Source organism: Rhamphochromis longiceps, linkage group LG3 (genome assembly GCF_057381845.1).
Source record: "Rhamphochromis longiceps isolate RC_006_pf linkage group LG3, R_longiceps_female_GT1.1, whole genome shotgun sequence".
Taxonomy (NCBI): domain Eukaryota; kingdom Metazoa; phylum Chordata; class Actinopteri; order Cichliformes; family Cichlidae; genus Rhamphochromis; species Rhamphochromis longiceps.
The window spans coordinates 56,701,272-56,718,351 of NC_140559.1; the positions used below are offsets into that span (position 1 = coordinate 56,701,272).

Below are 17,080 nucleotides of genomic sequence, written 5' to 3' on the forward strand. Positions count from 1 at the left end.
TTGTTGCCTTTGCTACCCTTTCAGTCCTTACCTGAGACTTTATCTTCAGTTTCTTCCTTTTTGGTCATCTTTTGCTTTATTTCCCTCCCATCAGCCCACATTTCTCCCAGCAGCTGTTTTCCTGCACTGTGACAGCCCTCTGAACTTTGTGGTTGTGTCTTTAATCTCTTGTGGCTCTGCTGAAGCATGGGTGGTGAGGAGTTCCAGAGGTGAACACTCATTAGCTGCTTTCAAACAGCAGGGGTGTGCAGGGCCCACCAGAACCACAGAAAAGACAAACATAATTGGTGCATGAGATCAAAATGAAAAGAAAAAGAAAAAAAGTTTATTTGAAATGACATGTGTTGGTGTCCTTTCCTTCCTCCCCCTTCAGGAGCAGCCAAAGATCATTGAACCGCTCGACTATGAGGCTGTGGTGTTTCAGAGAAAGGCTCAGATCCACAGTGACCCCCACAGAGACCTGCTGCTCTGCCCTGTGGATGATGTCTCGGTGAGTCCACGCCATCAGAATAACCATGTGTCAGCTATTTTTTATAACAGGTGTAAACTGTTATTTTGTATAGATTTCTTCTGTAATCTGCAACAGTTCTGTTTATTGTGCTACATGGAATATAAGCTTTAGATCTACAATATTGTCAGGTGCTTAGTTGTTATTATGCTCTTAGTTTAGTATCCTTATCAGTTTATTTCTTATTATCACAGGTGGCCCATTGCTAGCTAAACTTGAACCCTGTTTTGGGCCCCAAAACCACGTTACACCGTTAAAATAGCAAAAATCCAAGGACTATATGACATTAATTACCATTGTAACACTTTAAAAAGTAACGATTTGAACATAGTTACTTTTTAAAGTAAATTTTTTGAATCTCAAGTCATTCCTGTTATTTCAAGAGTTACACTAGTATTCTCCCAGAAGGTTAAAGTTAAAGGAAGTGCTCATTTGCAATATAAACTAGTGCAGGGCTTAACCCGTCACATATGTTGCCTCTGTCTTTGGCTCCGTCTACGGCCTGTGATTTATGGATCTTTTACAAATATGTTACGCTCAAAGCACCTGCGCTGAAATTTCCACAGTAAACAGCCAAAATCAGCTGCTTTTTCAGTCTGTCCGAGTCAAAGAGCTGTGAACTATTACTTTCCAAAGGACGTTTTCCCATCATTAATCACTGAACATCCTCAAAACACTAGGCCCAGTTATTCACGGCTGAGTCCAGCTCTCACATACGGTCCAGTCAGGTATTTATTGCTGTTGCTTCAGACACATGTGGTTTTGTTCTAGTGGTGCATCTGTTTGTGTCGACTCTTCCCCTTTCGTACTGAGAGAATTTGTTTCTTTGTATATTTGTCTTCTGTTTTCTCTCATTCTCTTTTCCCGTGTTTGATGTTATGAGAAATATCTCCATCATGCACCATGCATGTGAATCCACATGTGGCTCATTTTGTGTTTGCATGCGTACAGGAGTCTCAGATCTCCCGGCAGAGGAGGACCGTTGTTCCCTCTGTGCCCCAGAATGCCGAGCGGGAGGCTAGGAGTCTGTTTGCCAAAGAGGTACCACAGTTATTTTGCATTATATTATCATATAGTCATTAAATACAGTCTGCTCAGTAAAGAATACGAGTAAAAATGATCAACAAAACAGGCTGTGTCTTGATGATTTCACACCAGCCTGCATGATACTGACCCTGACGTGTTCCTTGGGAGCTCATAAAGAAACGGGAGTACTCACCGTCCAGTCGTAAACACGAGCTACGCTGATGAAATATTGTATTAGCAATGAAAAACAGACTTCTCTGGCACGATGCAGTCATACACTGCTGCTCTACCAGGCTTTAAATCTGTGTTCATCTGCCAGCCGTCATGACTGCGATGTAGCACGGAAACAACTGTCATAGGGGCAGTTAAAACAGACCCTGGGCTTGCTCAGCATTTATTGAACAAAGATCCATTCAGATGACTTGCAGGAGACTTTTTGCTTGCAGTTCTATGCTGAATTAAAAACACAAAAAGTCCACTTAAAAGTATCTGATGCTTTGCAGACTTGTATTTTGAGTTCATGAAAAATGATCGAAGTTGATTCGTCACCCCAAAATCCTCCTCCGTGATTTACAGTCATTAAAAAAAGGTCTGCTTGCTGGTATGGCTCGCTTTTTCCATTTGAACGTATCCACTGCTAATCCAGCTCTCTGTGTTCTGCAGTGCATTAAGATGTACAACACTGACTGGCACGTAATCAACTACAAATACGAGGCTTATTCTGGAGACTTCCGCATGTTGCCGAGGTAAGGAACATGAGACAGAAATGAGTGGAATAAACTGAAAATGTAGTTTGGATATATGGGAAAACATACAGGCTAAAATAAGGTAAAACAGCCAGATGTGTAACATGCAGCGGATTTCCTCAGCTGGATCAATGTGTTAGTGCAGCTCTGATGTTCAGCCAGATGTTCCTCCACACAGCAGGTGCAGTCCAGATGTAAAGAATTTATTTCCATGGTGATAAATCTTACTGAGGAAATGACTTTATCACTGCAACCATGAATTTTGAGAAGTATTTTTGAACATAAAAAATACATGAAGGAGGCTGTAATCTGATCTAGCGTTACAAACAAGAAAGACATAAAGAACCCAGATATGTGACGTAGCTGTCAGCAGAGGGGGAGAAGGCCAGCTTCATCCATTCACCCTCTGTTTTGTGTTTTTAAAGCAAAGGCCTGAAGACGGACAAACTGCCAGCTCATGTGTTTGAAATCGATGAAGACGCCAAAGACGAGGTGAGTAGAGCGGCCTGAGCGTGGTTAGATCACAGACGTCGTTCCCTACAGGGAGGAGGAATGATAGGCTATTGACTCACTGGGCCCTTTATGGACACATTGTGTCGCGTGCACGTGCACAGCTTTTAGTGCTCTTCTATAAATCTTGCTTAGAATTTCAAAGCCTTCTGCTCAGCGAAGCAGGTATTACCCGTGTCTTGCATGTTCCGGCTTGTCGTTCGACCCCTTCTTAGACTGACTGCAGGCCAGTGAAACCAGAACCCTTATAGTTTCTATAAATAGCTCTCATCAACCCTCCTCCCCCTGCTACCCTCAGGCCGGATGCAGATAAACTTAGACAGAGGAAATTTAACTGAAGGCAAGTAAATGCTGCTGCTCTGCTGGCTGCACAGGGAGGGTAGCTCAGGCTTCTGTTATTTTATCTCTGCATCTTTGTGCATCCATGTTTTGATAAGATGATAAGAATAGTAGCACCTTTTTACAGACCTGCCAGTTTATGGGTTAATAGCACTCAGTCAGTAGATGATAATAGCAGGTATAGACTTGAGTCGCAGCTGTCAGGAGGACAACGAGAGCTGTGTGTCAGAGAAGGTACAAGAACCCTTCTTGCTCTGTGTTATGATTTCTGCATGTTGTATTCCTTCGAGTGGCCCGATGCATTACCATTATGTGTGTGTGCGTTTGTGTGTATGAACGTGATCATTAACAGATTTGTTTTCTGTGGTGGTGATGAACAGTCCCATGATATTTACTGGTTGAGATGGAGATGTTACACTGACAGGACAAAGCCTGAATTATGATGAACTGCTTCATGGGATCCCAAAGAAATTCTCCCCATACACTGATTTATGTTCATGCTTTCTCACTGACAAAGTTAATACAGCTCTGCTCTAATTAACAAACAGTTCTCACAACCACAGGAAAAAATAATTGTTTCTTCATGGCAGAAAATACTACAAACAACGATATTAACGTGAGTTGACCGCAGTAATGAAATCCGTCTTTGCTGATTGCCAAGTGTTTGTGTTTGTGTGTCAGGACTCGGCATCGCTGTGCTCCCAGAGGGGAGGCATCTTGAAGCAGGGCTGGCTTCAGAAAGCCAACATCAATAGCAGCCTGTCTGTCTCCATGAGGGTGAGTCAGCACCAGACCTCCTGTCTGTTATCACAGCATAACAGCAACAAGTGAAACAACACAAACATGTAGAGGTCAGAATAGGAGCGTAGCTGCAGCTGCAATTTGTAATGCTGGAAAAATGATACACCGTTAAAGCTGCATCGATGTACGTGACTTTATCCTGTAACACCGTCCCACCCAGCATAAACCCTCACTTTCACAGTCCTGAATAATCAGCCCACATCATTTTACTTTCCCAGTGAAATTGCTGCTACTGTGAACCAGTGCTATATGGATAAAGTTAAACTGAATTGAACTGAGAATGTTTTGAATGTCCAGGATCGTGCAAATAAGTTCAGCATGCAACATATGAGACGTAGCGCCATGAGAAACATACAAACCCAACTCTGAAAATGTTGGGGTGGTATGTAAAATGTAAATAAAAACAGACTGTAATGATTTGCACATGAATCTGTCATTTATGAACAAAGGAACGCAGAGTTGGAGATAATTTATATGAATTTAAGGACTGGGACCACGCTTCAATGCATGCCCCTTCCAGTTCTCTCTCTACATACAACCCCTGTTTGTTCTCTTTTTCGTGCCCCTCCCTCTCTTTTTCAATTCATTCACTTCTCATTAATACATGAGAAATACTCTGAGGCTTTCCCCAAACCGCATCCTTAATTTGTGTACAAGCTGTCTGCCATTATCTACTAGAAATGCTGTCTAACCTAAATGAGGATATGGTCTCAGATAGTGAAAGTATATAAACTGTTGGAACTGATAAACTGTACCATTTTAAGAATAATATTTGCTAATTTGGAATTTGATAACAGCAACTCATCTCCAAAGTTGGGACAGTAACAACAAAAGGCTGTTGCTGAAAGACACAGCTGTATAACTTGCAGTATCCAGTGTATTTGCCCTCATTCTGGAATTTTAACTACATTAGGAAGGCAGCACATGAGCTTGAAGTCACATGTCATAGTGTCATATTTCTGCTGTCATGAGTTGTCAGATGAGTCATATGAGATGTGCTCTGGATTGCAGGTGTTCAAGAGGAGGTACTTCTACTTGTCTCAGCTCCCCGATGGCTCCTACATCCTCAACTCTTATAAGGATGAGAAAAACTGCAAGGAAACCAAAGGATCCATCTACCTGGACTCCTGTATAGATGTCATCCAGGTAGACTCAGTACAATTAGGATCCCAGCAGCAGTGGATAAAGCTGTTTTCTCTGTTGTGACCATGTTGGTGTGCTTAATTAAACTCACTGTGTTTATTTCCCTCGTGCGCTCTCTGCGAGGTTTCAGAACTTGGCACGAGCTCCCACCCTCGTGAAATTCAGCGTGTTTCTGTGTCTTACTTTCCCTTGGGGGCTTTTGGCTGCTTTAATTGGGCAGATCTGCTGCATTCCAGTGACTTGGGCAGAAACATCAGCTTCTAGCAGATTATGAAGAGCTGTTGCTGGCTCATGGAACAGCCTAGTACCTTGATTGCTCCTCAGGCAGAGCTGACAGCTTTCAGTTTAATGAGCACGCTCAGAATATGAATGGAGGGAGTGAGGGAGTTCATTCTGGCTCATGGATTTAATGAGGAAGCTTGAGTTTAGCATGGAAATCAGGTTTTAGCATTGACTCTCAGTTTGTTTCTGAATTTAAGTTGAGATTCTTCTGATTACATTTGATTCCCTACGCTGTGCTTTTAACGGCTTATTTAGTTGTACCAAAGATCCTGTAATTCTCATCAGTTTCCACCTGTTAGTCAAAAATCAGTCAAATATGATGTTTCTTCCTCAGAGTCCCAAGATGCGGCGGAATGGCTTTGAGCTTAAGATGCAAGACCGCTATAGCCACTTCCTGGCTGCAGACAGTGAGGCAGAGATGGAGGAATGGGTGGCCACACTGAAACAGGCTCTGCAGAGCAGCACAGAGGCTGGCCAGGACAGGAGGAACGGTGCTGAGTCGCTGGACTGTGTCCTTGGTGAGCTGTTCTACCAAACTTTGAGCAGTTACATGTCCACATTATCTTTCAGTCAACATAGTACTTATAGTCTTATTTAAAGGTTTCTATAGTTTCATAGTCAGTTTACTTTAAACACTGATTCTAACCACGGGCCTATCATGTTTTTTTCCATTGGTTTCCACGTTACAGTCACACATATGCAATTAGCAGGCGGACTCCTTCACCTGTAGCCCCTGAGACAATAACATGCTAGTATATCAGCTAACTGAGGAACAATGGAGTTTGTGTATACAGGACAGTGCAACAACCTTGAGCCACCGCTCACTTCTATTCAAGTGGACTTGAATAATGGTTCTCAAGACTTTCTGAAGGTCCTTCAAAGTCTTTCTTGGACTCAATCCTGAATCGATCAACCATAAAAAAGACACTTAGGATAAGTAAATGTGTCTACATAGAGCAGACAGAGGGAAATAAACATTTTAAAATTGTATCTTTAGGCACTTTGTTGCAAAAACAACAAATGTATTCCCATTTGTTTTGTTAAATCTACGAGAAGTGCCAAAGATAACACGATGACAGGCATAAAATACTAGTTTTGAACCAAGATGATATCAAGAGCTATTAGCCAAAAACTTGGCATAATATAATTTCCTTAGGGATTAATAAAGTATTCTGATTCTGATATTACTGAATGGTGTGGAAAGAAAGAAAACTGAGGAAACTAGATAAGAGGAGAACAAAAGAAGTATTAGCATTAAGGGAGGGAAGCTTTATAGGGACTTGTAGTGTGCATGGTTCTTGGTGAACAGGCATTCATGTGGATTACATGTACTGATGTCTGGTTATTGTCCTTTTCCTCTCAGATGATGACACGGCCAGCCAAGGTAAAGGCGAGAGCATGCTGGAGAACTCGGGGAGGAGCTTGCACACTGAACTCATCAAGGTATGAAGGAATGATAGATGATTAATGAAGCTGCGTTAGTTGGGCCAGACTTACCAAGTGGGTCAAATTAGTGTGAAGCTGCAGAAATGTGCTGAAGGGAGTGGAAAGTTCTGTGGCTATTAACACCGCGCTAATTTATGAACACAGACCCAGACGGGTCTTTTCAGTAACCATCAGCAAATTCTACACAGAGCTGCTCTCTGCAAACAGCCGTGCATGTGTTAAAATATAAGGGTGAAGTCCTCCATTAGAAACTAAAGGGGGTTTGTCACCCTATCAACCTTTAGCATAACATAAAACAACAACAAAAAAAGAAGTGTGCAAACTTTAAGGCATTAAATTCAACTAAATGTACATCTCGTTTTTGCATGTGTTCTTTGTGATGCTGCAGATATCTGCAAAAATCAAAGGAGAACAGTCTGACTCACAGCCACCTGTGGGCTACAGCTACAGATGCATAATCCTGAATACAGATCAGTGGTTTGTTAAATCACACTGTGGCGCTTTAGTAAATGACATAATAAGAAAGCATATGAGATGATTTTAATGAGACATTATCTAAAAAATGAATCGGAAGCAGAACAAGTTCAGCATCTCTTTTATTTGTGGTGCTCAGACAGAGCCGCTCTGATGTGTCTATAAACCCCAAACTACACAGCAGCAACAAAGCCCTCTGTTGCTGCTGTTCCACTCTGTTTGCTTTGGGCCACTGCAGCAAAGCTTTTCTCTGTGCACGTAAAAACAAGGTCGAGTTTGTCTGCAGGCTGAGCAGACAGTGAGAACAGAGGCGCGAACACGAGGAAGAGAGGGGAGAGAAATGGACTCTGAGGGCTCTTACCTAAACCTGAGGCTTTGATTGTGCTCCATTGGACGCCCTTTGTTTTCCCCCTTTTGTCCCTTGACTACATATCAACCTTCCTGTCTTTTTCTGTTTGTGTAAGTTTACAAGCAGCTCACTGAGTACACTGTACCAGACCATTACAGTAAGGGCTGCTCTTCTACCTGCAGTTCCTGCCTCATTCATAAATGAAGTCCATGCAAATAAGCTATAAAAATCTGTTGCAATAAAGTGTGCAAATAAAAGAGAAGGAACGCAGCGGCTGAAGTGCTACTGTTTAATGTGTTAGAAGAGTTCACAAAAGGTATCAGAGATAGTTACAGATTTTTTTCTTAAAATGTGAGAGTAATATACATATTTTGGATATTTATGTAAAAAAAAAAAGCCAGACTTTGTCTTTTATCTCTAAAACATATCATCAGTTGATAACTTCCTGTTTATGTCTGCTTCAAGTGTTAAGCAGTTCGTTATGATAACTCTAACTCGGGGAGTCCTGAGGAGGCCAGGGCCCATGAAGGCATTGAATATTTTAATTTAGAGTTTTGGCGGGGATGTGGATCGAACAGAAACAGATGGGAATGCTGTTTGTTGTGGAAACAGTTTCTTCATGTTGTTTTGTTGTGTGGTTTATCCCTCAGCCTGAAAGGGTGATTGGGGTATTGTTGTCATCACTCCAGCGCAACTTTGTGAACTCGATACCTCGAGAACGAGGCGATGTAGGTTTTCAAATTTACACCATTTGTTTGTATAGATAAATAAATTCATGGGGGAAAAAATTCTGCAGTTAAAAAAAGAGAAGAAAGAAACACCTGATGGATTTTTAGCTCGCTTACATCGCTGCTGTCTGTCTGCAGTACACCAGGGAGACAGACCAGCTCAGTAAGATGAACAGGAACGAAGGCAGGCTGAAGCTCTCCTCTCTGGATCCTGAGACACAGGTACAAAAGGTTATTCCTTTAAAATGCTTAGCTTTCCTATGATTTATTTATTTCACTATTGATTCACCCTGTTTGATCTCTCCTCCCCCTTCCAACTCCTCACGCTCATCCTCCCTCCTCTCCGCGGGATCACTCTCTCCCCTCTCCTGCTTTCTCACTCTCCTCCTCCCTGATATCCAGAGGCTGGACTTCTCTGGGATCGAGCCAGACGTGAAGCCCTTCGAGGAGCGTTTTGGTCGACGTATAGTGGTCAGCTGCCACGACCTCACCTTCAGTCTGCAGGGCTGCGTGAATGAGAAGGGCGACGGTGTCCTTACCAATGTATGTCATCACCTTTGTTCCACAACACAGCTGTTCTGTGGTTTGCTACTTGTGCTACTGTTACATTAAACAGGTAAAAAAAGATGAATCATGGCCGCAGTTTTAAATAGGATGGCTTTGAGCACAGTCGCTCCATCTACCTGCTCTTTAAAGCATCAAGAGCTGAAGAGAGTTGAAACCAGGTATTATCTCTTCGTGCTGAGACTGTGAGGTAGCATAATGGCTCGTTATAGATTAAGACTTATGTTCAACAGAGTACATCACTACTCCTTCTAAAGGTATGTCGCCAGGTTGAAATCTATGGCTTTGACAGTGAATTACATCCTGAACCTGAGGATACATTTCTTAACTGCAGTACATAGCTTTCCTCTTCACACTGCAGATTTTCCGCCAGCCTCTCCCTCTGTAGTGCTGCCCCACATAATACACCTTCATAATTCATGTCAGTCTGGCTGGAAGCAACGGAAGTAGCCAAACTAGGATAACGCAACTCAATATTGTTGCATTAGCACTAAAACAAATCTTTCTTTATTTAAGCCTGAGGCATGGAGGGTCATGCAGAAATGTTTAATGTGTGCCGGATGAGGAGCTTTCAGTAGCGTGAGGTAGCATTTTTGAGCATATGTGAGCTCGGCCTTTGTCAGGGCTTTAGATCGCTTTAGATATAAAACACAGAGCTAGACCAACTTCTCCCCCTCCTCCTTTTCCTGCTTGCTGATGCATTAGAAAGGCTGGCAGGAGAAATCATCTGACTCATTTGTGGTTTGGAAGCAGCACACGCTCTCGTTCCCTCCTCTTCTTCCATCCCTTCTTTCCCTCGGCGGTCTCAGACAGCTTTAAAGTTCACTGGATGGAGCGATTTTTGTCCATCGTGCAGGAATTGCAGGTTTCCAAAATAGAAAACTTTTTGCTTGTGCTTGAGGATGACACACTGAGAGAATACAAATATTTTTAGACATTTATCCATAAATATTTTGTCTGAATCTAGAATTTTGATTATTTCAGATTAAACAGATTAAACCTGTCCATTGAATCCTATTATAATAATTATAAATATATTCTTGAGCTCACACATACGACTCTCATGTTGTATTTAGTAAAACTTTGCATGTTGGTTGGACCCAGAAGTGACCATATTTGGGCAAAAGGTTGCTAGCTGATGTTAGCAGGCTGCATTACTGGTGGGAAGAGTGTGCATTATTGCTTAATTCATGCTAAAACTAAAGAGTCATATGACCTGATTTCTGAGATTTTGTCCTAAAGTGAAATGTTGTAAAGTAATAAAGGTACGTGCTGGACTGCAGCCTGTAACCGTCCCTCTGACTCGCAGGTGGAACCGTTCTTCATCAGCCTCGCTCTCTTCGATGTCTCCAAGAGCTGCAAAATCTCGGCCGACTTCCACGTTGAGCTCAATCCACCATCTGTCAGGGAGATGCTCACCGACACCTCCGCTCAAGCATCTCCTTCATCTGACTCGGACGGTGGTGGTGGAGTGAAGGACGGGGGACAGGGAGGAGTCCTCGTGAACGGAGACTCAGGGAAAGGAAACGGCCTGCCGCTGCTTCAGAGGGTGTCAGAGGCTCTGCTGTGCTTCCCCACTCAGGTAGGAACTATAATAGCATGTAGACAGGTGTCTGATAGAGAAAGTGACTGCAGCTGAGTCACACAGTCAGACCTGGGTGTGAAAGCTGAGTCACACTGGGTCATACAGATCTTGCTGTGTGGAAAACAAAATATTTTGTGCTCTTTGCAAAACTTTGGTGCTGGAGCTGGATTATTAAAAAGAGATCCAGCATGTTTGTCATCCTGCTGCGTTACAGGTTTAGTTGATGTGAAACTGAGACTGAACTCTGCTTCTGGTTTTACGTGACCTATGGTCAGTTAGCTTATATATAGAATACACTGAAAATGAGTGTTAATTTATTTGGGTGGGGCTTCCCTAATGACCGTAGGACATCACACAGATCGAAGAGTAAAACAATCTGAACTTAAGCTGCTGTCCTTATTTATAAAGATGGCGATGTCATTATGTGAAATCCATAACAGGAAATATATGAAAAAACCCTGAAAGCTGAAAAAACCCTAAAAAACTAACATGTTGAAACACGAAGAGTCGATCGTTCTTACGAGAAGAGGGAAAACGTGTCTTTGAGTAACTCTCTCCTTCGACAGAGCAGGTAGAAGCATGCAGAAACTAAAAAGTAATGAGAGACTGACTCAAACGCAAGAAAATGATGGTTTTATGAGCTAGAATTTATAGAAATCATTTGTCTTGCATTGTTTTTATCACTTTCTGCACTTTTCTAAGCCAAGTTGATGGTTGGAGGCGGCCCTCTGTCATGCTTAGTCTTTAAAATGTCTACACACTGTTGAGCTCTCATCTGGTTCTGTCACATAGGTTCAGCTTTGCCATATTGGTTGCAGCTGGCCCAGCACAGTCCTGGCCTCAGTCAGGACTGCTGACACTGTGTGTGCAGTGAGTTAGCTGTTTTGGCCAGTGCATGATCTTTTTTGTTTTTTCATTCATTTCTCCACTGTCATGCTGAGTGTGTCACAAGCCAGCCTTTGGTCCCCAACCAGACCTAAAGAACTGTGAAAGGATCCCGTTCGGCTCATTCGGCGAACATTTGCAAGTGATTTCAGAATCACTTTGCTTCCTGATGTGAGCTCAGGCCTCGGGATGTAAGCTTTATGTCCTGTCACTTTGTTTTGCAGTATTTTAAGTCTAGAGTTTATTTGGGGAGAAATAATGTGCATGTGTGAGCGTTACTCTTGGCTCAGGCCCTTCTGCAAACATTTGCAGGTGCTGTGAGTTCGGCGCACACACGGCCTGTTCTTTACCTCTTGCCGCTTGGCCCGTTGCAGCGATGAAGTCACTAAACAAGGCCGGTGCCTGGTATAAACCAGCAGCGGTTATAAAACAAGCTCACTTTCCATTTCCATGACGGGAGAAACGAGTTGATGAACAGCGCAGCAAAAAGCAGGAAAAAGCTCAGAGACGAGGGGATGAATCAGGGCAGAGAGTGACAAACGCAGGATTTCTGCAGCCAGCAAACCAGCAGCAGGGCCGCCTTAAAGCTACAGGCATGAAAAAGTTTCATTTTTGGACTTCTCTGCCAGAAACATCTGTGCAGCACCAGCAGAACACACATGTACACACAAATATATGCATACAAACAGAGCGGCTCCTGCCTCTGTGATTAGTGTGCTATTATAGGTCTGCAGACCGCAGTTTAATTTAGGTGCATTGGGCGTGTTCCAAGGACACAGGCTTCACCTCTCATCTCTGCAGTAGCTCTCAGGAGGACGCCACAACCTCTGGACCCTCTTTATTACGCAAGTCACAAATCTTACCCATTTGAGTTTCAGCATTTTCAGCAGTGAGATGGTTTATCTTTGCACAAAAAGGATGTGACACTGTTTATGAACTATGAGGAAAGTTTAATGCCCAAATGGAGCATTTACAAGCTTTTTTTTAACCACACTGTAAGAACTGGTCGACGATGAGCGGTGAGGAGCAAATAACGTCAAAAACTGAAAGCAAAAGCAGCTGTGTGTGGTTTTAAGGGCTGTGAATGAGGACAGAGGATGGATAGGCTTATGGCCTGGAGAGTAACCCTGCTCTGTGTGTGTGTCTGTGACTGGCAGCATGCTAGCCTCCTTAAAGATAAGTGTTAGTAATGTCCAGATTGTTATGTCTGCATCTGAATCAGCTGCTTCCTTGGTACTGTCATTCAGTTTTGTCACTTATGCTTTTTTTCTATTTCCAGAAATTTCTATTGAAGTTTTTATTAGTCATACCAGTGCGAGCAGCATAGCTTAGTCTGATTGTAGTTACTGTCGCCTTTGTTTGCTTTACTTGAACTTGGAAGCTTAAATGCAGACGCATCTCATCGGCCCTTAAATAGACGTGTGAGCACCATGTGGTTTTCCTGTACAGCTTTAGCATCAACCATTTCCCCTGAATCGATCTCACACAGAAGCAGGTGATGAATTTAAGAGTGACTTTTACACTATCACACATTCATACAGCGCTTTATTCCACACCTTTAAATTCCTTTTACCTCTCTCACACACACCACTTGATTGGATGACCCTTCCAAACAGGAAGTCAGCAACCGTTCAAGCTTCTGTGCCCACAACTGTGTTCCTGGCATGAGCACGTTAGGGATATCTGTTTTCACTGAGATCATACAGAGCCGTGAACAGACTTTGGGAGTGAGAACGTGTTGAGCAGTCTGATAGGTTGGCGTATCATTTGAAACTTTGGCCACGTCTGTAGTCAGAGTTTCTCTCCATAGAACTCGGCATCTCTCCTCTCCATTCACAGTAGCAGATTTCTCGGAAGAGCGTTCTAAGAAAAGACCCTCGAAAGCTGCCAAATCAAATCCCAACCACATGTCTTGATTGCTTCATTTCTCCCTCTCTTTTGCAGGGTATCTTTTCAGTGACTAACCCCCATGCAGATATCTTCCTGGTGGCCCGTGTGGAGAAGGTGTTACAGAATGGCATCACCCACTGTGCTGAGCCATACATGAAAACCTCTGACATCACTAAGGTACGCTGCCATTGATTTTGACCTCGTGGAGGAGACGGTGGAAACCGCTCCGGTGTTGACTTGATGATGTCTTTCCTGTGTCTCCTCAGACTGCTCAGAAGGTGCTCAAAGCTGCCAAGCAGACGTGCCAACGCTTGGGCCAGTACAGGATGCCGTTTGCTTGGGCTGCCAAGTAAGACAGAAATAATTCATGAGTCAAACCTCATAATCTTGTAAATAATCTGTTTTGATTCAACTCGGAGTGATCTCATGTGAACATGTGCAAAGGCATGAGCATAATAACATCATACAATTAGGTGTAAAGCCTCATCTATTTGTCATAGAGGGAGAAAATAAGATAATATTTACTTTTTGGACCCCAAAAGTTTAGGAATTTCTCAACTTTGAGGTTAAATAAAGTTCGTGTAAAAGAACATTTACTTGCTTGCTGATCTAGTTTGATCTGGATTATATTGATAAACATTATATTACGTTATCCCAGTTATGGAATTCAACATTCATAATGAAGAGCAGACAGTTCTGCTTTTTATTAGCTGCTGTTGGAAGTGCAGCTAATGAAAAGCAGCACAGAAAACTTCCAGGAACTGTCCGGTCTTGACGTGAAATTAGAATCTGTGACAGATTTTACAAGCCTCACGCCCCACCCCCATCTCCACCCTCATCCCCACCCCCATCTCCACCCTCATCCACACCCCAAGCCTCCAGGCCTAGTGGAGGCTTTCACATGTAACTGGTAATGCTGTGAGCTATAAAAATACTCCAGGCCAGCACAGAAGTCACACCTTTTTCTAAATGGTGTGAAAAATGATTAAGGGACTTCAGGCGTCATTCAAAAATGTTAGAACCCGCTGACATATATCCAAATATCCAGTAGAGATCACACAAAGACAAAAAGCCCCTTTCATACAACTGTTCTAAACTATAATCTGGAAGAAGAACAACAGCAACAAAAATATGGAAACACAGGGAAGCAGGGGAGTCTGTGTACAGGAGCAAGTAACTCTTTAATAGAACACATGAAGAAAACAAGTGTTTTTAAACAGTGAAAGCAAAACATTCCTTTATACTTCATACTTTATACTTTATACTGAAATGTTGGTATTTGGTTGCACATATGAGGCGAGAACTGTAATGAACCATGTGTGTTGTGGTTGCAGGCAGGTGTTCAAAGACGCTCAGGGCAGCCTGGATATGGATGGGAAGTTTTCTCCTCTCTATCGCCAAGACAGCAGCAAAATCTCGACCGATGACCTCATCAAGCTGCTGGCCGACATCAGGAAGTGAGTCAACACCACTCCTCTGCTATTTAAGCTAGCGCTTAGTTACTGTGGCACAAAACCGTCATCCAGGGGTACACTTATGCCTTTAGGTCTATATTTCACATGCCATTGCCTAAGAGGAAGTACTACTCACCCAGGATTGTCATTAAGGAGGTCATCACATCTAAAGCACACTTAACCCTTAAAAGGACACTGATCTTGTACTGAATCTCCTTTTCCCTGTCAGACCAGAGAAAAGCAAACTTCAGATCATCCCTGGACAGCTGAACGTCACCATCGAGTGTGTCCCGCCTGATTTCTCAAGTAAGCAGATTTGTGGTGTTCACTGCATAAAACCCAACAATTCCATTAAATGATTTTACATTGGCCATCTCTGCGCGGGATGCAAGCAGCTACCTGTCTGTCGAGTGTCTGGGTCTGATGTTGAGGAAATGATCTCCATTCCTGAATGAATGTAGCCTGCAGATAGGCAGTGGTCACTGCCTCTGATCAGCCTAGTATATCCCAGTGATGTTCAATAAGAGACATAAATGATTATTTAGCCACTTTCTGATCCATAAAGCCTGAACTATTAAGCCAGTGTGTACGTCGGTCTCCGTAGATCTGCTGAAACAGCCGCAGGGTGGGACGCTAAAGCAAAAATCGCACAAGCACAGGTTGGAGCAGACACTCTGTTCCTTCAGATTTCCACTAAGAGCGATCAGACTGGGCTATTAGCATGCTGGATGCTGCCTTGTAAAAGCCTTGTTAGCATGTTCTTTGAAGAACAACAGAATCAAATATTCCTGAATTAAAATTTTGTTAAATCTGAGAACTTTTGAGAAGTTAAATTTTTAGATCATCCGTATTATCAGATGCAATGATTCCCACAGAGAGCGTGTGACACGGCGTGTAGGCAGCGTCAGGTTTCATGTCTGGGTTTGCACAGTGAAGGGTTTGTTTTGTAGCTCAGAAATGACGTTAACTGACATGACACGAGAGGCAGGGACACAGCAGTGGAGGTTTGGTCCTCTGACACGACGTGTGCTCTGTGCCCCAGACACGGTGACGTCCTCTTACATTCCCGTCAAGCCCTTCGAGGACGGCTGTGAGCGGGTGTCGGTGGAGATCGAGGAATTCCTCCCCGAGGAAGCCAAGTACAACTACCCCTTCACCACTTACAAGAACCAGCTGTATGTCTACCCCCTGCAGCTCAAATATGACAACCAGAAGACCTTCACTAAGGTGCGTGAGTTAGGATGAAAAAGATGTGATGGGTGATGGTGCTGGTACATTTTAAATATTGCCCGTTTGTGTGTTACTGGTGCATACTGAGAACGAAGCGTGCGTGACTGACTGAGCTCAGAGACACAGTCGTTCTTACCGATCGTCTGCTTGGCTGACTAATGTCACCTTTCCTCCGTTGCAGGCTAGAAACATTGCCATCTGCATCCAGTTCCGAGATTCTGATGAGGAAGGTGCTGCTCCTCTAAAGGTCAGTGTGTACTGCAACATGTGACTTTTTCTAGATGCTGTTATGGTAAAGGTCAAACATTTTTCAGGTTTACCAATAAACTGTGATTGTCTTCAGACTATCATTGACATGATATATTGATGTATGAATTTATAACCAGATGTGTAGCAGTGGCTGGGGGTTGGAGCGGACTCATCGCTACATGTTCATGCAATCTGTCCAGTGTGTTTGAGAAGTACTGCACCTATATGACCTTGCTGTTCCCACTGTTTCTGTTATATATAGCAGATGGTCAGAAATGCATTAACCAAGTGCAACATTAAATCACCGCTGGCAGCCATATATAGGACAGAGAAGCAGCCACTGTGACGTCAGCCGTTGCTAGCAAAGAGCTGCTGTGAAGCCTCAGAGTATTGTTACAGTTGCCACCTGGCTGTTGTAAAACTGGATGTGATGAGTAATTTGCATATCTTGTGGATGAATGAAAGGACGCTGCACACTAATAATTTATAAGCCTAATAGGGTCAGCTGGGGTCACGGCAGATAGCTGCCCCTCCCTGAGACTGGTTCTGCTGGAAGTTTCTTCCTGTTAAACTGGAGTTTTTGTTCCCACTTTTGCCAAACGCTCACTCACGGGGGGGTCGTTTGATTGTTGGGGGTTTCACTCTTTCATTGAAGCATCTTTATAATACAGAATGCTTTGAGGCAACTTTTCTTGTGATTTGTTGTTGTATATAAACAAAACTGAAGTGAATTACTTACAAGGTAGGCCCACTCTAATTCAAACCCTGTTTTGCCATCTTTTTTACCTTTGTGGAGACTGTTGTTTACAAAATGAACATTGTGCTGTATGAAATAAGATTTCAAGCTAGCGGCTGAGACCATAAACTCATC

General features: G+C 43.1%; 1 protein-coding gene across 3 annotated transcripts in view; it reads left to right on the top strand.

Moving 5' to 3' along the window:
• The window catches only part of dock11 (dedicator of cytokinesis 11), an 80,733-nt gene that overhangs the window by 7,563 nt on the left and 56,090 nt on the right, over positions 1-17,080 (top strand). For all 3 annotated transcript variants that reach the window (XM_085400443.1, XM_085400442.1, XM_085400444.1), the window contains exons 2-18: positions 374-490; positions 1,460-1,549; positions 2,198-2,280; positions 2,706-2,772; positions 3,811-3,906; positions 4,942-5,076; positions 5,690-5,873; positions 6,719-6,798; positions 8,491-8,574; positions 8,755-8,895; positions 10,226-10,498; positions 13,331-13,453; positions 13,543-13,625; positions 14,611-14,733; positions 14,960-15,036; positions 15,773-15,957; positions 16,142-16,207. In XM_085400443.1, the coding sequence (XP_085256569.1) occupies positions 374-490; positions 1,460-1,549; positions 2,198-2,280; positions 2,706-2,772; positions 3,811-3,906; positions 4,942-5,076; positions 5,690-5,873; positions 6,719-6,798; positions 8,491-8,574; positions 8,755-8,895; positions 10,226-10,498; positions 13,331-13,453; positions 13,543-13,625; positions 14,611-14,733; positions 14,960-15,036; positions 15,773-15,957; positions 16,142-16,207 (2,007 nt within the window). The remainder of the gene's footprint in view (positions 1-373; positions 491-1,459; positions 1,550-2,197; positions 2,281-2,705; positions 2,773-3,810; positions 3,907-4,941; positions 5,077-5,689; positions 5,874-6,718; positions 6,799-8,490; positions 8,575-8,754; positions 8,896-10,225; positions 10,499-13,330; positions 13,454-13,542; positions 13,626-14,610; positions 14,734-14,959; positions 15,037-15,772; positions 15,958-16,141; positions 16,208-17,080) is intronic.